Below are 19490 nucleotides of genomic sequence, written 5' to 3'. Positions count from 1 at the left end.
AAATTACGGAGAGGATGATGTTGTGCTCGATCCGGATGTCGTTGTGCTGCTCGTTGTGGTCATCATGAATAAAAACAATCAAACATTCTTTTTGTTTTATCGTGTCGTTAGCTATATATTTTTTCTATGCTCCGCCCGTGATGCTTGTGTTTTGGAGCAAGCAGCCGGCATGGCATGTGAGAGAGAGCATGAGAGAGTTCTTGGGGGCAGAGATGATGGCAACATCATGACTCGGTCCCGCATTGGTCCCGCTTTGAATTAGTAAGATCAAGTAGTGGCTTGAGTTCCCGTTGGTAACCAATACCAACAGAGAGCTACTTCATTTTAAGTAGAATTTCTTTTAAGGACTCTAGCTAGATTAGAGGGGAAAAAGATTGCTGATTTGTTGCCTATGATAATGGATCATCAAATGTTTCCCTTTGTCCCCGGTTGCCTCCTTAATTGATGCCTTATGATCCAAATGATCCAAGTCCCTTGCATGATCCCATTTGTCCCTAATGTTGCTTAATTAAGATGAATAAATTCCCTCTAATCACCATTTGGAGATCAAGACTAGTTCTTGATATCCATTAGCTAGACTCCAATATTAAAAATGTCTCCCAAATATGGAGACAAACATTTTAACATTACCCCAATTGATGCCTTTGTCCCCGGTTGCCTCCTTAATTGATGCCTTATGATCTATTTCTTGTTGGCTTTGATGAAAATAGAGATATCCACGGTAGGGGATCATGTAAATGAATGCCACCGTGGTATCCTTTGAAGAAAAAGGACTGTTTACGATGGTTTTAAAAGGCTAGGTGGTGCTAGGTGATTAAGTTGGCTACCAAGACTTGTCTCATCCGGTTAGCTGGGATATGCTATGTGTTGTTGCTTGTTTAGGCATATCTATCACTTACTCGGATTTACTCGGTTCTTGATTGGCCTCTCTTTTGCCGCATCACTTGGTCTATATACCAAGTGATGAATAATCCCTTTGGAGCATCTCGCTCCATGCATGCTATGTGTGTTTGTGCATCTTGACTTATGTCACCATGGTTGCTGGTTTGGTGGTGTTTTTGTACTTGCCGATGATTAGATGGTTGGTCGATATCACTCGTACACTCGGGGTGGAGCAAGTGAGCTCGGTGTGATGGCACAAATATCAATATCTTGTGCATCCTACTCCGGCCTCACTTACTCCATCCCCGGATGTTAATATTTGTTTCAACCAACAAAGTATGAGGCATATGCTATTTAGTTGATACCACTTGGCTCTTTCTTCCATTTTAGTGCCGATGATTAGAATGTTCGGTCAACTTTACACTCCGGGTGTCGCTAGTGAGCCCGGTGTGATGGCACAAATATCAATCTCTTGTGCATCCTACCTGGCCTCGCTAACGCCATCCCGGGATGTTCATATTTGTTTCGACCAACAAAGTATGAGGCATTCCATTTAGTTCATACTAGCTACTTCTTAATTGCATTGGCCTTTCTTCCATTCTCGTGCCGATGATTAAATTGTTTGGTCACTTGTACACTCCGGGGTGGGGCCACCGAGCCCGGTGCGATGGCACAACTATCAATCTCTCTTGTGCATCCTACCTGGCCTCGCTGACCCCATCCCTGAATGTTAATATTTCTTTCGACCAACAAAGTATGAGGCATATGATATCTAGTTGAGATACCACTTGGCTCTTTCTTCCATTTTAGTGCCGATGATTAGAATGTTTGGTCACCTATACGCCGCAATATACTTTGTAGACAGGCCCCTTTCCTCGGCCGCCGTTCCGTGAACGAGTCTTTGACGAGACAACAACGCCGACATGCTCTCCGGCGCAGAACCACGCCAGCCCCAGCCGCTCTCTTGTGGCCGCGTCTCTCGCGCCATGCACTCTTCGCCTTCTTGCCCGGTGAACAATAGACCGATCGTTGGAATAAGGAAGCCGATGACGGCCGATCGCAATCTAATCTTGCGACCGACCGTCATCGGTTTCCTTATTCCAACGATCGCCTATTGGTTCACCGGGCAAGAAGGCGAACAGTGCAGGACGCGGGACACACGGCCACAAGGGGGGCGGTTGGGACTGCCGTGGTTCTGCGCCGGAGAGGCAGATCGGCGTTGTTGTCTCGTCAAAGACCCGTTCACGGAACGGCGGCCGGGGAAAGGGGGCCCTTCTGCAAAGTATACTGCGGTGTATACTGCAACTATGGTTTCTGACCATAGTATTTGTGTTGACCAATAATGTATGAGGCACTTATTCCATTTTGTCATTCCATTTGCTTTGAGATTTTCAAAATGCCGATGATTAAAATGTTTGGTCCCCGTACACTTGGGGGTGGCGTAAGTGAGCCTGGTAAGATAGCACAAATATCAATCTCTTGTGCATCGGACTTGGTCTCACTTACGCCATCCCTAAATGTTAATATTTGTGTTGACCAACAATGTATGAGGCATTTATTCCATTTCTCTTGTGCATCGGACTTGTTGGTCTCACTTTCTTCCATTTTCATCATAGTAGGAACTGGATATGAAGACCCCGATGCAAGCGAGCCTGGTGGGTAGAGATGAGGGAGCAAAGGAGGAACCGGATGAAGACTACTTTGTATCTCGAAATTGTGAAATTTGTATGAATTAAGAGTTGTATGCAAAACATTTGACACTTAATTGCCACTATATATGTATTCGATCGGGCTCTAAGTAATGTGATGATGATGTTATGTTATATCTCGTGCAATGTACATGATATTTATATTATATCCGAATGTTGCTGTATATAACCCGTGTATCCGTATTGCTGTCTATAAACCGCATGTGTATAGCAGACAGCACAAAATCGTGTATAATACAAGCAAATTCCGTGGCGCACTAAAAACCAATTCTATGGCGCACGCTTTTCCGTGGCGCACCTAAGAACAAGTGCGCCACGTAAACCTTAATTCCGTGGCGCATGGGCAGGTACGCCACAGAAACCTTATTTTTGTGGCGACGTTTCTGTGGCGCACCTCCCATGCGCCACAGAATCCATTTTTGGTGCGCCACTGATGAGGCTTTTCCTACTAGTGCTCGATCTTCTTCGATTTTACCTTGCGGTCTTTGCGAGGTGTTGTGGCTGGTGGGTTCCATGGACGGTGGTCTCTATTCGGGTGAAAGCCCTGCCTGACGTGGTCAGTTTTGGTGATATCGTTGATCGCGAGCGCCGCTTACCTCCTTGGAGGCGTCATTGAGGATTGAGTCCCTCCACCATTGGCTCTAGGTGAAAACCAATAGTCCGGTCTGCCGATCGGGACAGTGGCGGCGCGTTGGCGACGCTCCCTTTCTTGGCCGCCGGACGGGTCGAACTCGTGGCAGAGTCCTCGCGTCGAGCTCGCTCGCCAGAAAGGAATGAACCGGTACGCGGGGGTGCGAGGCCAGATTCCATGCGTTTCCGAGCTCGCCACCTCGGAAACTCGCTAGGCAGAGCGGACATGTGCGGGAGGTGGGCTTGGAATTGGGTCAAGTTTCCGAGCTGCGATTCTGTGGCCACCCAAACACACGAATTGGGCCAATCTGGGTCAAATTCCATTTTCGAGGCCAGATTCTGTGCATCCAAACACAGCATAATAGCATTTGGTCTTGCCTAGCTGGTCACTGTGGGTGTCGTGCTTGGGAAGCGCTAGTGTGATTTTCAGAGTGGTAGGCTTCCCCCACCCCCCGTTGGGCATACTTTGGATCTCTTCTTGTTTCAAGTTTACAAGTTGAGCTCTAGGGTGAGCACTTCGTCGTATGATGGTACGACGCCCTCAAACCTGGGCGAGAGGGTGCGCCCTCTTTGTCTTAGTTCGAAGTTGATGAAGGCATTCCTCCAATGATGTGGTGTCTTCCTCCTGTGTTTCCCCGTCTACCTTGTCCAGCGAGTGTTATGTGTTTGAAGATCCATGCTTTTGCAAGTTGTGAGTCTTGTTGTATTTTGTTGTGTGCTTGTAATGTGGGTGGTCTTTGTAGGTGTACTCCCCAACAACTTGTAAATCTAACCGAAACTAGCTTTATCAATTTAAAGATGGGCCTAATGCCTTATGTTTTAAATAAAATTATCCTGCTCATCTCTTAGAATGGACAAAAAAAAATGTATTGTTCCGCTTTTATTGCAGGTTAAGAAACATAACCTACATGAGGGAACCATTTAGTAAAAAGATTTCTGAAAGAAATAGCAAGAGGGGAAGTGATGACGAAATCAAATACCCACGGATGAACCTAAAAGAACTTCCCCATACGACATTGAAATGCAATTGGTTGTGTTGTTAATTATTAGGATTTTGTTTGTCAGAACCGACACAATATAATATTATGGTGTGCCTTGCTTTGACAATGGTAATATTGTATTTGGCTTGCTCTCTTTAGCCGACGGGGCTGCCACCACAACATATTTTGATTATCAATCTATACAGAGCAGGCAAGTGATGTGGATGGTGCCTTAGTGATCCTGGTTGCTAGCTGCACCTCTGGCCCCTACCAATTATCACCGCCTGCTATTTCTTAGTTTGCTGGCCTATGAAAGGGAAATTGTCCCGTTCGACGGCTGCAGCCCCGACTAAGGGTTGAAGAAGACAACTAGAGCAGCGAACATAGAAGATACCGAAGATGGTAGAAGCACTCCAAAAGCATTATCGGTTACTGCCTCACTGCATCTGTGCACATGATTGGCTTGCAAGGTTCATACAGAGAGCCACACTGATCAAATCATTGCGTGCGGCTTTGGTACCATTGCCACAATTTGACTTCCATCCATGCATCATACAGCTACTATGGGTACAACACAAACCAACACAAGAACACTTGATGTATCTCATCCCTAAAATTCTTTCATATCCATTGTTAGTGTGTGTCAACTTATTTTTTATTGTCGTACTACTTGCTATTTTGCACGTGGTATTAACTAAGAGAGATCGGCTCCTTAGAAAAACTAAGAGAGATCGGCTATCGTCCCAACACTTGTATTGCCTCCTTGTCACAAGGTATGTGTAGTATATAGTTTCGATATTTATACCCAGTGGTGATAAAAATAAGTAACATGCATAGTGGTTACCTCTGACAATTCGATTCAGAGTTATTTGTGTGGCCTGCATGGATCCAATAGGACTTAACTTCTATTCGTATGGAACAATCGACATTTATGCGCATATAACTTCCTCACAATCCACACACAGGCGAACCGAGTCAAGTCCAACAACCATTCAGAAAGTTGGTCTAAGACTACGATATGCAATCTAGATGTTTGAGTCATGAGAACTAAACAATTGGAGGTTGAGATATTAACTCAACATTATGCACGTCTGCAATCAAATGGAGCATTTTACTATATGTCAGCTATTGCCCTTGGGAGTTTTCAGCCAACAAAGGTTATGTTGCCACAAAGAGTTCTTCGAGACACACTTAACTAAATTTTGGGTACAATGCAGTGATAGTTATTTCTCTATAACTTTTTAGTTATTTCCAAAGATCAGCATTTTCTTAGACCAAGGAAGCATTTTTAGTTTTAATTAGCCAACAAATGGGTGAGTCCTCGTTCATTGAATTAACATAAGCCTTTTGTTCAGCTATTGCTTGAAAAGGAGACCTTTTTGTATTTCAAACTTCGTTTCGCTGCATGACATCAACGTGTAAAACTGAAAGGAAAGCACATAGTAACATGCATGTATTTTACTATATATCAGCTATTGACATGTGAGTTTTCAGCCTACAAATGTTTTGTTGCCATAAAGAGTTTGTCATGCCACACTTGGCTAAATTTGGGTACAACACAGTGATAGTTATTGCTCTATAACTTTTTAGTTATTTTAAATGATCAACATTTTTTTAGACCAAGGTAGCACTGTCAGTTGGCTTGTGTGTTTCCATAGACCCCCAAATTTCAAAACAGTATAACCTCCAAAGAAGTATCGTGGTATTATTTCATCTCAACCATCGTATCCGCAATCCCGAACATGTATCGTTTAATCTCAACCGTTCTAGTGTTTCACTCGGGAATATACCTCTTCAGTGTTTTACACTGTTTTGACATTTGGGGGTCTATGGAAGCACAATTCTTTTCAGTTTTAGTTAGCTGATAAATGGGTGAGTCCTCCTTTCATTGAATTAATAGAAATGTTTCGTTCAGCTATTGCTTGAAAAGGAGACCTTTTGTATTTCAAACTTCGTTTCGCATACATCAACGTTGAACTGTGGAAAGCACATAGTAACATGAAGGCATGTATTTTACTATATATCAGCTATTGCCCTATGAGTTTTCAGCCACACTTGGATAAATATGGGTGTAATGCAGTGATAGTTATTGCTCTATAGCTTTTTAGTTATTTCAAAAGATCAACATTTTCTTAGATCAAGGTAGTATTTTAATAATTAGCCGACAAATGGGTAAGTCCTTGTTTCATTGAAATAATAGAAACGATTCGTTCAGCTATTGCTTGAAAAGGAGACCTTTTGTATTTCAAACTTCGTTTCGCATACATCAACGTTGAACTGAACGGAAAGCACATAGTAACATGCTGCCAAGTATTTTAATGTATGTCAGTTGTGAGTTTTCAGCCTACAAATGTTTTGGTGCCACAAAGAGTTCTTCGAGCCACACTTGGCTAAATTTGGGTACAATGCAGTGATAGTTAATGTTCTATAACTTTTTAGTTATTCCAAAAGATCAGAATTTTCTTAGATCAAGGTAGTATTTTTAGTTTTAATTAGCCGACAAATGGGTAAGTCCTCGTTTCATTGAATTAACAGAAACGATTCGTTCAGATATTGCTTGAAAAGGAGACCTTTTTTATTTCAAACTTCGGTTCACAGACATCAACGTAGAACTGGATGGAAAGCAAATAGTAACATGCATGCATGTATTTTACTATATATCAGCTATTGCCGTGTGGGTTTTCAGCCTACAAATATTTTATTGCCACAAAGAGTTCCTCAAGCCGGCTAAATTTGGGTACGATGCAGTGGTAGTTATTGCTCTATAACCTTTTAATTATGTCAAAAGATCAGCATTTTCTTAGACCAAGGTAGCATTTTCAGTTTTAGTTAGCCGACAAATTGGTTAGTCCTCATTTCATTGAATTATCACAAACGTTCCGTTCTGTTATTGCTTGAAAATGAGATCTTTTGTATTTCAAACTTCGTTTCGCATACATCAACGTAGAACTGAACTGAAAGCACATTGTAACATGCATGCATGTATTTTACTACATATCGGCTATTGCCCTGTGAGTTTTCAGCCTACAAATGTTTTGTTGCCACAAAGAGTTCTTCAAGCCACACTTGGCTAAATTTGGGTATAATGCAGTGATAGTTATTGCTCTATAACTTTTTAGTTATTTCAAAAGATCAGTATTTTTTAGACCAAGGTAGTATTTTCAGTTTTAATTAGTTGACAAATGGGTGAGTCTTTTTTTTTTTTTTTTTTTTTGAACAGGGATTGGGGTCACAAAGGACCCGATGCTGCCATTCATTGAAGGTGGGTTACATATACAAAGAGGAGCTCAACTGAAAAGAAAATTACAACTTGCCCCTCACAATTTGCACTAAAGACCCTGGAACAAAAATAGGAAGCAATCAGGTCTAGGTCGTCTTCTCCACCACATCGAGCTAGCTGACCAGGCCGCCGGCCTTCTCCTCCATCACCGGGGAACTGGCCACTTGGGATGGACGAGAAGAAGAGAGCCGATGCAGATCCGCTGAAGATTAAGGGCCTCCGGAATGGCTCGTCGGCCAGGAGGTTGATGAAGATGCAGCACCAACAGCACCACATCACGGAGTGGTTCCGTTGACCAAGGATAACCACGGCGTCACTTCGCCGCAGTTGAGGAACTCCGCCAGAAGGAGCAGCCACAAATCCCTGCCATGCCGGAAGTCGCAGCGCTGCTTCTCTCCTCTCCCATCGCCCATCTCCTCGGTGGCCAAGGAGGAGAGAAAGATCTGCAGCATGTACCACACCTGCACAGCTATCATCCTCTAGATCAGGATCTAGAGGCACGACCACGAGCTTATTCAGGGGATGCGCCATGGAGAATCCTTCGAGCAGCTGCAAGCTCCACGCTGCCACTACCACCCAGATCTCCACCGCTAGCCACCAGACGCCACTCTCCTGCGCCGGTAGCACACACCCCAGCGGCATAACGCCAGACCAAGGCAGAACGCCTAACACCCTACTAGAGGAAATCCTACATCTACTAGGCCTAATATGCACAGAACTATCCCCGGCGCCTCGCCTTAGCCCTTCCCAGCCAGCATCGCCGGCGAGAATGGCGTCGGGCCGGCCCGGATCTCTCGAGACGACTCCCAACTACTGTAGCGAGGTGAGAGAGGGGAGGGGGATCGACGGAAATTGCGAACGAAGACCACGTAAATGGGTGAGTCTTGGTTTCATCGAATTAATAACATAAATATTTCATTCAGTTATTGCTTGAAAAGGAGAGCCCTTTTTTATTTCAAACTTCGTTTCACAGACATAAACGTAGAACTGAACGGAAATCACATAGTAACATGCAAGCATGTATTTTACTATATATCAAGTACTGTAGCGTGAGCTTTCAGCCTACAAATGTTTTTTTGCCACAAAGAGTTCTTCAAGCCACAGTTGATTAACTTTGGGTACAATGCTGTGATAGTTATTGCTCTATATATTTTTAGTTATTTCAAAAGATCAGTATTTTCTTAGACCAAGGTAGCATTTTCAGTTTCCGTTAGCCGACAAATGGGCGAGTCCCCGTTTCATAGAATTAGCATAAACATTTTGTTCAGCTATTGCTTGAAAACGAGACCTTTTATATTTTGAACTACGTTTCGCATACATCAACGTAGAACTAAATGAAAAGCACATACTTTTTTCTTTGAAATGGGGGAATGTTCCAGCCTCTGCATCAATAGATGCACACATTCATTTATTAACAAAAAACAAAAAATCAAAGTTCACGGATCCGAAGGATCGATACAAAAATCAACCATCAAAAAAGAAGCCATGTAATGCTAAGACTAAGCATCTTGCAATCTATTAGTACGCTGCCAGGTAGCCCGATAGAAAATTATCAGTAGGCGGTTGCACCCAGTAACCATGCATCCCCGATGATCATCCGGGGAGATGAAACACCATAGTTGAATCCAATGTGCAGCCGTATGGATACCTGCATAAAATATGTAGAATATTTCTTATTAAATACAATATCATTTGTACAATTCTAGATCGACCAACGTAGAGCCGAAACACCAATGAAAATTTTAGGTTTAGTCTTCGTGTCGATACCATGCAGACATGTATCACTTCATTTTCGATCTGTTCGGCAGCATATTGCTTCGTTTTTGCAATAACTATTTTCTCAGCATATTTAACTCAAAATCCTAGTCTATATTTTGCCTTCCACAATTCACCCAATGTATTGTATGTCATTGTCCTCGAGTATTACACTCATCGCTCTGCATAAAACATAGGAAGAACAGATAACATTTTGTCCATCTTTTTACTCTAGGAACTGCGGGATAGAGACATAATATGAATCCGCTATTTTGCACTCCGTGAATGTAGGAAGAACAAAGACGGATATCCACTTTGACTTCTAGGAGTATATGAACCCATTGCCTGAAAAAATATTTCGAAATGTCAAAAAATTCTGCACATCTTTTGTGCGTGCACCTAGATATTTAATGTCTGTACACAATGAGATATGTTTTAACATTTTTCGACAAGTCGCAAAATATGTGCTTTTTCCCCAAATAAAATGTGGATGAACATAATATGTGTCGATGTAGGCGCTGATATTTTTCCAGAATTTTCTAACATTTCGATTCTTAGGTGTTTTTATAATTAATTTATGTACGTCTGGGAGTCAAAACACCACCTCGAAGCAAAGAGCATTTAGTTCCACCTTTTACATCCAAAAAAGTACATGCATGATGTATCATAATGACAAGAAAAAAATATTCTATTTCTTGTTCCCAAGTATCCAAGAACTACATGAATCAATGCTAGTGCCAAGCTTAGCTTGGTTTTTGTCTCAATACGACCACTGAAAGTAGGACAGCTTGCATTACAGTTCCATATTTAACATGTATTTCTATTTTATCATTATCATGTTTGTAGCCTAAGGTGAATGGTCCTTGCTTAAGGGGTTGAAGGAGTAGATGTACAAGCACAACATCTGAATGTTTAAATTCCAACGGATACGAATTTCAGTTCCTATTTATAATTCCTTAACGATGATTAAAACTAATACTAATGTTTAATGATCGTATACATCTCTAGTTCATATACATCTCTAGTTAGTGCAGAGGTTGGGAAAGGAAATTCTCCTCCAACCTTTCAGGTAGTACAATGTTCTTTAGGACACAAATACATAAAGTCTAGCCTCCCGACTTGCTCGTGGGCCACTCCACAGGCACCGCCCGCCGCCACAATAGGAGACCCTCCTCCAGCTCGCCCGTCACCTCTCCACCGTCACATGAGGACATATCATGGCAGATTGCGGCTGTGCGGCATCTCCTTCCCCAACGATCAACATGATCATCGTCTACCGCATAGTCAGTGCATTGTTTAGATCCAGGTGATCATGCGCTGGCTCCTATGCCTGCAAGGATCGGGAACGTGGGCAAAACCAGATCCTTTAGTACAACTATGGAGGAAGATACATCAACTGTTTTGTTAGGCTGAGGCATTGAGCGCAGCAGGGATTTGGTTACCGACTAAAATACCGCGTTTACCAACCGGTAACCAGAATTCCCCCTTCGGTAAATGAGTTTATTGGCCAAAAAATTTCAGTGACGTGGGCATAACCCTTCGGGTACTCGACATTGCCATACCCGGTGCAAACTATGAAGTTGGACCAGCACAAGGACTCAACAAGCTAGACCTGCACGCGCCTCAACTTGGACTACAAGGAAAGATGACTCCAATACGAATCCTACTAGGACTCTTGTAAACCCTAGCTTGGCTGATATATAAAGCCAGGCAGGGACACCCCTTAGACACACACAATCAGAAACATAATTTTAGAGGCAACACGCCTAGACACCGCAACCCGCGGATTAGAACTAGACTAGATCCAACAACTCCGCCTATGGCGGCCCCCTGTACTCATATATTCATATAGTGGATTGCTAGCAGGACGTAGCGACCCTCCACCGCGGGGGCGTGAACCTGGGTACGTCGTGTACCGCCTCGCTCCCGGAACTTCCGTCGTCGCATTTCTCTAAAACCCAAGCCCCTCAAGGTGGGCATTGCCGAGGAACCGCCTCGACACTCAGTCTATTTATATTTGGTTTAAATTTAAGCTGATTGGTTAGTCCAACCTAAACCGTATGTGTTCCCCGTCCACTATAACCCCATGCCCCGAGTCATTTGTCTAAACCCTTCACCTCCTTCTCCTCCAAACCTTATTATCAATATATTTAGATATTTTTCAGTTTGAAATTCAAATTCTGTTTCAAAATCTCGTCAGTTATTTGACCGGTTATCTCCGGTAATCGTGGTTACCAGAAATCTCAGTCCCCTTTGAGAGTTTTTCAAACCGGTACCCAAAACCTTGGACCGCAGTACCAAGAGACCAGCGCTGCTTCATCTATAAATACATCAAGTGATGGCCATTGTTCTGATCTGGACATCGTCAACCCCATGCAGTGCAAGCCTCTTCGACTCCCGACGTTACTGCCACTCAATGGTCACCTCCATGCTCAGGGGTGGTCCTGCCCTCCCACACTGCTGATCTTGGACCTCCCCCATAGGTGACCTTAGGCACGCCACCATCCTTCAATGGATTCGGGTCTACCTAAGGTCCACGGTGATCTCCACCTGCATGACACCCGTTTTTCATCGGTACCATTGGGCATGTCGACAACGAAAAGTCCATTGCCGTGATTACCAAGATGCTAGTGGAGGAGGGGAATGTCAATACGGTGTGTTCGGTTAGATAAAAGAGGCTTGAGCGTGAAAGCACAATCTCAAATGCTCATATAAAGTTCGAGAACACTATGTGTTGGGTGTGATGATCAAAACTCAGCAAGTCTCTTACATGTACATGGTTTCTTCAGTTGCGTGGTGATGTCCACGTTTAACTATGCACGTGTATCTTGGGGCGTGTTGATAGTGGATGAGAAGAAAGAGGATGCTTCATAGCATGTTGTGGTAAATGCAGTTTTGTTGCATCATGATGTCAACATCAAAACTCATGCGGGCTGTGAGCGTGCCAATTGGTGCATTGCAGGAGTTTCTGGCTATTGTGATTACCAATTGCTTAGGCAGAGCCTTATTATAATTCTTTTATTTTTCATTTTTTAGGCTGAGTAAATTCTTGATGTCTCGACTAGCCCTCGACATTTTTTTGTTGATGAGGCATGTAATTGATATCTTCTTGATACTAATATAGTCTCTTTGTTGAAAACATGTTTCCAACTTACCTCTCACCCAACATTTGCACCACTCTTTTGCTGAAGAATTTCGAGAGTTGCGCTAATCTGAATTTTGTACTAAGAGATTGAAGAATGTTTTTTACTTATTTTGCCCCTTGTTGGAATATGTAGCAACTATCCATCATGAAAGTAGATATATTTCAACTTTTTTCGGAATGTGATACATTTCAACTCTAGTACAGGAACTCCAAAGCCCTAGGTTATTTCAGCATTGTGCACTTGGACATGTTGTGAATGATGGTGATTAATTGTACTCCTCAAAAATGGCGGGGTAGAATGTTTTCGGACAATCTGATTGCGAATTGTGGTTTGACAATGCCTCTTTACCAGGTACTGTTGCAACCATATCTTGGTTTGGATTCTCGATCGCTGCAGGACCGCATGAGCAGTCAGTTGTTGCGAGGGTCAAGCAATGATCATGGTTTTTTTTGCTTGCACATGTGACATTTACTTCCCTCAGTGTCGCATCCCATCTCCTTTTCCTCGACTACCCATGCCGAAGTTTCCATCGTTGAGTGAGAGTTGAACATGGTAAATGGAGCAGAGAAAGCTAGGCGGCGCCAAAGATCATGCCCTAGAAGCGTCGTTTGTTGCTACACCACACCTTTGCATAAGGTTTGCTTGGAAGGCCTCTCCTAACCACTAGGATAGATAAACCAATTGAAGTGTTTCACACTCAAGATGCACATTTTCCACGACCGGAGACCCATTATGCATTCATGACACTGCTTTGAGAAGGTCGTGAAGCAACATAACAGTTTCTGATGTATCCCATTCCTAGGTCATCATTGCCAATGTAAGACTAGTCATAGTGGGGAGTAACATCGAGTAGTGTCATGCATATGACACTAGCCTATGTTACTACCTTCATAGTGCATAGTAACTTAGATGTAGTATCATGGGTGAGTGTAGTAATTAGCTTGTAGACTCATTCTACACTGAAAAGTGTGATGTTATGGTACATACTACAACCATCTCTTTCTTCATTAAATGCCATGCCATGTCATACATTTGCCTAGTTCGCAATGCATGTAGCTCTAAATACATTAGGTACTCCCACTATGAGTAGTCTAAGAGCATCTCCAGTCGTGTCCCCCAAACCGTCCCCCAAACCGCGCCGGATTGAGCGTTTGGGGGACGTGTTTCATTCGTGCCGCGTTTGAGGGACGTCGCTCCCCAGTCGCGTCCCCCAAACCAAATTTCGCAAATTTTAAACTTAAGCGAGATTCATCCAAACTTGCCATATATTACATAGATTCGAACGAAATTTGACTAAATTTAAACTAAACCTAATCTAGAAGTACTTGCGACGGGCTCGTCCTTCACCAAGCCGCTTGGTCCTGCCTCGCCGTCGTCGGTGAGGTCCACCAGCGGCTTGCCGGAGTCGCGGATGGACATCGCGATCGCCGTGTCGAGGTCGCCCCTCCAGGCGTCCTTGTCGTTCATGGACGCCAAGAACGCCGCCCGCAGCGTCGAGGTCGCTCCTCGGCGGTGAGTTGAGCCCGCTGGGCCTTGATGGCGTCCCTCCATTGGTCCGTGCCCGGCTTCGGCGGCGGCGGGACACCAATGCCGTTCACGGCCATCTTCCAGCCGCCGCTGCTTGGCAGCCGCATGTCCGGCGGACCGGATACCGGCGTGGTACAACGCCCACGCCTCCCGCACGGCGAGGCCGCCGCGGCCGGGCCGCTGCGCCGCGGCGATCTTGCGGGAGGACGAGCTCGACATTTTTGGAGCGGCGAGGAGAAGATCCGGGAGGTGAGGCGGCGGCGACGAGAAGGTTCATGAGCGGTGAGAACCGCAGAGCGTCTTAAAACAGCCGGCGGCAGCCGGTGGTTGCACGCAACAACGCCGGCGCGGACGGCCACGCGGCCTTCCACGACGAGACGCGGCCCTCGCGTCGCCCGGGAAAACAGGACGCCATTAACGTCGCTTGACCAAAGGTAGGCGACAGGGTTTTAGCCTTCCGAACCGCTGACGGGTCGGGCCCGCGTCGGTTCGCCTCGCTTTTCGTTGTGTCCGGCGTGCCCGGAGCGTCCCCTGTGGGACGGGGACGGGCTCGGGGCGCCGGACACCGTATCGGGGCGCGCCGGACAAAAATGGGCTTTGGAGGACGCGGTTGGAACGCATTTTTTGTCCGGCGCGCCCCAAATCCCTTTGGGGGACGCTTTGGGGGACGCGGCTGGAGATGCTCTAAGTATGTGTCATGTTACCCTTCATGGTTCCTATTCTACCCATAGAGTATTGCTTGTGTTTCCTCCTTGTGACATGCATTACATGTAACTATTATTATTATTAACTATATCAAGGCTAACCCTGGTTGCTGACATTTTAGCTACTGAGTAACTGTTCATGGGGCGTTTTCCTCCAATTAGCGATGGCCACAACATTATTCTGCACTGTAGATGGCTTCACCGTACTATACATCAAGTTTGGCTTTCTTTTTTTCTTCTCGTGTGAAACCCTTGATTACCGACTCTTTCCGGTTACCTTATGTGGTAGTATCCGCTTGTTCCACATTTTTCATCTTACTTTTTCCTCTTTCACCGTCAATAGCCGGTCGAATCTCCAGTTGCCTGCCGCTCTATAAAGCTTTTCACTACCACGCGGTCAAAGCGGTGCCGACGTCCCATCTCGAAAAATCCAGGCTCATCCCCACCCAATCTCATCGCTCTCCCCTGCCTCTTCCTCCCCAATCCCATCCCAATCGGTCATGTAAAAAAATCGCCATTGATGCCGCTCACATGCTCCGCCCAGGAGCTGTCTGCCTCCTCTCCCTCCCAGGCCGCCGTGCGCCTCTCCCTCCCATGCCGCTGTGCTGAATATGTGCTGCTAAGGCTGTCGACGAAACTGGCAAAGGAATCCTCGACGTCGCTCGCGTCGGTCGGGAAGGCGGTGGGATTCGGCGAGTCCAGCAGGGCCTGCTGCGCCGCATCGTCAGTGACCCGGTGGCCGCGGACGCGGTCTGGTCAGCGGCGAACCCCCAGAAGACGTCGTCGGCCGTGGTCGCGTAGGGGGAGAGAATGGTGGAGTCGGTGAGGAGCTGGCGGTCGAGCACTGCCTGCGCGAGGAGCGGGTCGGCGTAGGGCCGCAGCGCGCTGGCCTCCACCCTCCGCAGCGCCCGCGCGCCGGCCTGGGCTGATGCCGTCACCAGCGAGAAGGGGGAGCATTGGGTGGGCGCGGCGGAGCAGAATCGCAGCATGGCGGGAGGGGTCATGGCATCAGATGGCACGAGGGGCGGGGGCGAGCGAGTTCAGGAGCAGTGAGGCGTGGCTGGGTGTGCGCGCACGCGTGTGTGGGAAGGGGCCAGCCACTGCCTCTTCTCCTCAAGGAGCCCTCGAATGTGTACTAAACGTCCCCCGGCCAGCAATCTCTTGCAGCGAAGCTCCCACCTCTGCTTCTGGTTCTCCCCATCAAGGTGATTAATTGTGTGTTCTCTCTTTTGTTGCATTTGTGTGGATCCGAAAATAGTATATCTAATGGCTCAAGACTGACGCTTCTCTCTGTTTTTTTGTTTGTTGAGGTGTGTTATGGAAGAAGAATACGAGGTTCTACAGAAAGATTGGTCCCAGATCTTGAAACTCTAGCAGGTAGGGTTTGGATTTATTCAGACATGAGGTGTATTGTAGGGTAGGGATCTTTGTTTATTCAAAGAAAATTACACTTGCTCTCTTCGCATGTCTGTTCGCATTTTGCCTCTGAACTAATCTCAGTAAATATGAAAATGCAGGTTCAAGGAGAGCATCTGATGGTTCTTCTCGCAATTCCTCTTTTGTCTCAGTCGTAAAGGTCAGGTGTATCATGCTTGGTTGTATTTTCAGTATATGATTTCCGTGCGTACCTCTGAACTAATCTCAGTAAATATGAAAATGCAGGTTCAAGGAGAGCATCTGATGGTTCTTCTCGCAATTCCTCTTTTGTCTCAGTCGTAAAGGTCAGGTGTATCATGCTTGGTTGTATTTTCAGTATATGATTTCCGTGCGTAATGCCGAGTTTCACATCTTGAGGGGGTTTAAATTATAGCTTTTTTGTATCTTAATTCAGCTGTAGCTTACCGATGATTGTGACGGGTGCACAAAGACCACAGGCAAAGTCACGAGGGTATATTCTCCTCGCTTTGTACCATGGTTTTCTTGATTTTATTTCACTAGGTATTCTCATGTAAACTAGGATAGCCCCGTTTTTTAGTGGGAGGATTGGTGCAGGTGGCAATGGCGAGAAACTGACCCGATCAAGCACCTCCACAACTGCTCGAGAGCCCCTGCCAGATGAAGCATATTTTTCTGTTCCAATCACCTCTCTCTTGACACGGTCCTCTCTCTCTCTCTCTCTCTCTCTCATAATCTCTTCTCTGCATATGCTTACATTCGGAATCAATTTGTTGCTGAATTTCGTGAATCTTTTGCTACTGAATACGTCCTTCATTTCATTGCCTAGGTTTCAGTCTGCCCATTGAGTTGAATTGTACCTTGATCAGCCCATGGATGAGCAAGCAAACAGGCTATATGTACAGCTAAAAGGTGCGGCACCACTCTCATCCAATCAATTACATACCTACAGATGTAAATTTTTCTATCTGAAGCTGAGATGCAATGTTTGTTTTGGTTGATGCTAAATCAGTTTAGCCGCAACTTTTTCTTAGTCATGGCTGCACGCGCTTAATATTAAAAGCTAATATTTAGGGATACCTTGCAGTTTTTACCTAGCTAGCAATGTTTTCTGGTTACATTAGGCTATTATGTTATAAATAAACTGTGGCATTGTCTAAATTTGTAATTCCCGCTTGAAAATATTGTTTTCATTGTTTCTGTCATATTTTTTTTCCTGGCTCCATTCTCAGCTGTGTGGGTGCTGCAGGGAAGGTGTACCTGTGCCTGTGAACGGCGACTCACTAACCTCCGCTAGACCTTGAGCGCAGCCTGCAGAATCACAGTTATATCGTGCTTCTTATAAGCATTGTACGCGATGTAAATTTGGTGCTCCAGATAAAAGGCTGAGAGACAGATTTGCGTGTGCAGCTGAAAAGCAAATGTTTAGGTCCTTAAGCAATAAGAATTCTTTATTGGCTTAGAAACTCAATTTTTGCCAAGAGTTTACAAGGACTTTCCGTTCACAAGCACATGTATTGAACACTCATTGTTGGTGTGTTTTCTTATGAGCACTCGATGTTGGTCTTTTTTGGGGGTTTCCATTTCAGGCTATCAATGGTGAGGTGGAGTCAAAGTACTTGGTGGACGTGTGGTCAAGGAACCACCCCTACTACATTGGCGAGTGGCAGCTCCTCAGCTTTGGCCATCATTTCCAGTATCTCCTTCTGTAGGTTTGTATTTTGTGAGATTTTTACAAAGCGACTGAAGTGCAACGTGACAAAATCTGATTTTCAGTTATTTGTAACCCTGCGTTCTTATTCATTTGGTGGTGAAATTGTACTTTCTGTAGCTCCAGCAGCAACAATGACGATGGCAAGCTGGAGAAGCCCATGACAGAAGCCATGGATGAGTTGTACGGAGAAGCTCCTCTACAAGAGCCTGTTGTCAATGGCATCAACACAAGGTTCGCCCTCTGCTCCTCTATGTCAGGTAGCATTCTTAGCACATACTTTTTGCTCATCTATGTCAGTTGTCATTTGTAGATTCAATTGCTGCGTAGCGCTCACACTACAGTGGTGTCAAAGTATGTCTGTACAAAAAGAAGCATTTGTATTCATTCAGCTTACTACATGTTTCCTTACATTAAACATGTGTCAAATGGTTTACTCGGTAAAAATGATTTGATTATATCAGCGGCCTCGCCCAGCTCCTCAGTTGTTCTTTTTGTTCTTCTCTGTTCGAGCAGATCAACGGCTTCACCGGCACCGGCGATGGGATCGTAGCGCAGCTCCTCACCTCAGGGCAAGCAACTGTCCCGAGGATAACGCAAAAGGTGACGTATCTTCTGAATGTTAGTGTACATGTCATCGTTTCATCCCAACAATAGTTCATCCTATGTCCATGTCAGGTAACATTTGATCGCATTGCATGCTAGAGGGCGAGCGAAGAATCCGGGACTGTCTAATAGTTTATTTGATGCTACGCATTTGTGCTCTCTACAAAGCTCAAGGATATCCAGCTCGGCAGCTGTGTTCAGTTCAGTGTGCAAATGTCAGCACCAAAGTGAGAGATTTAGGTATGTTATACTTATCGTTCTCATAGAGATCTGCAAATAGATGAACCATGGTGTGTCCTGGTTCGATCTAAAATGTTTGTATGCTCTATCTAAATTTGTCTCTTTCTTTTGTTCATTCCAAGATGATTGTCAAAAATTTGAGGTGGAAGCAAATTAAATCAACGCCCTGTAGTTTTGAAGCGGGCTTGCACGGCAGCAAGCTCCGCGTCGTGTGACAAGAAATACCAAGGATATTTGCTTGGGAATCCGAAACTCTAGAAAGCTTATGAATGTGGTGTCTCCATGGAACTGGATTCAACAAGTGTATTTGTTGTGGCCTCAACAACTTAAACATATGACACTGTTTATATTGTACGCTGAGTGCATGTTTTGCAATAGACTAGAAGATGCAAACTGCTTTATTCTAACATTTCCCTCATGTAATAGCCTATGTTCAAGGACAAACAGTTATGCAGACCTAAAGGATATCACAATATCTCATAACTATTTGTATCAATTAGATCATATTGGTCAAATTTGAATATTTGATATATTTAAAACCAGTGAAACCACGGGCGCGGCGTGCGCCGCGCCGTACACTTCCTAGTAACCTATATAAAAGTTGATCAGATCAGCGCGCTCACAACGTTTTAGCTACTGTAGATATGGTATTTATCCACTCTTCCATCCAGCCATTGCCTGACACGTAGCTCTCTCCTTTTTTTCCTCCATCGTTTGCTCAGTTAGTTGCTTTTTGTCTCTTTTTTTTTTATCAGAGGGGCAACCGGCAACCGGCTGTTGGCCTCTTTCCCTCTTTTCTACCGTCAATCGTTTCTGGTTATATTCTGGTTGGGTCGGTCAAGGCGGTGGATGGTCAAAGCGGTGCCCTCGATCTCCTTCATCTCTCCTCCTCCCTATTGCCATCGCCCAGATTCTTCCCTGGAGC

General features: G+C 45.0%; 1 protein-coding gene and 1 long non-coding RNA gene across 9 annotated transcripts; both read left to right on the top strand.

The window, feature by feature from the left end:
• The first annotated feature begins 15613 nt into the window (after positions 1-15613).
• Positions 15614-16482, top strand: LOC124680680. Its single transcript, XR_006995563.1, has 4 exons — positions 15614-15818; positions 15924-15990; positions 16131-16189; positions 16445-16482. It is a non-coding gene; the product is annotated as an uncharacterized LOC124680680 (long non-coding RNA).
• Positions 16483-16515: 33 nt separating this feature from the next.
• On the top strand, positions 16516-19143 carry LOC124680640. Of its 8 annotated transcripts, none has more exons than XM_047215709.1 (8): positions 16516-16711; positions 16838-16920; positions 17258-17720; positions 17840-17953; positions 18033-18073; positions 18236-18322; positions 18425-18565; positions 18688-19143. In XM_047215709.1, the coding sequence occupies exons 3-8, from the start codon at positions 17566-17568 to the stop codon at positions 18720-18722; spliced, it is 573 nt and encodes a 190-aa protein (XP_047071665.1). In that variant the 5' UTR covers positions 16516-16711; positions 16838-16920; positions 17258-17565; the 3' UTR covers positions 18723-19143. The 8 variants fall into 8 exon arrangements, 3 of the variants coding, with proteins under 3 accessions (XP_047071665.1, XP_047071677.1, XP_047071672.1); XM_047215721.1 differs by having other exon boundaries at positions 16534-16711; positions 17598-17720; XR_006995551.1 differs by having other exon boundaries at positions 16540-16711; positions 17598-17720; positions 18398-18565.
• The last annotated feature ends 347 nt before the right edge of the window (positions 19144-19490 follow it).

The sequence above is a fragment of the Lolium rigidum genome, chromosome 1 (genome assembly GCF_022539505.1).
Source record: "Lolium rigidum isolate FL_2022 chromosome 1, APGP_CSIRO_Lrig_0.1, whole genome shotgun sequence".
Taxonomy (NCBI): domain Eukaryota; kingdom Viridiplantae; phylum Streptophyta; class Magnoliopsida; order Poales; family Poaceae; genus Lolium; species Lolium rigidum.
This window is presented reverse-complemented; position numbering and strand designations above follow the sequence as displayed.

Coding starts and splice junctions, on each gene's coding strand:
- LOC124680640 (XM_047215709.1), top strand. CDS start 17,566: ATGTTGGTCTTTTTTGGGGGTTTCCATTTCAGGCTATCAATGGTGAGG. Junction 17,954..18,032: donor GTCAATGGCATCAACACAAG/GTTCGCCCTCTG, acceptor TGTCATTTGTAG/ATTCAATTGCTGCGTAGCGC. Junction 18,074..18,235: donor CACACTACAGTGGTGTCAAA/GTATGTCTGTAC, acceptor CTGTTCGAGCAG/ATCAACGGCTTCACCGGCAC.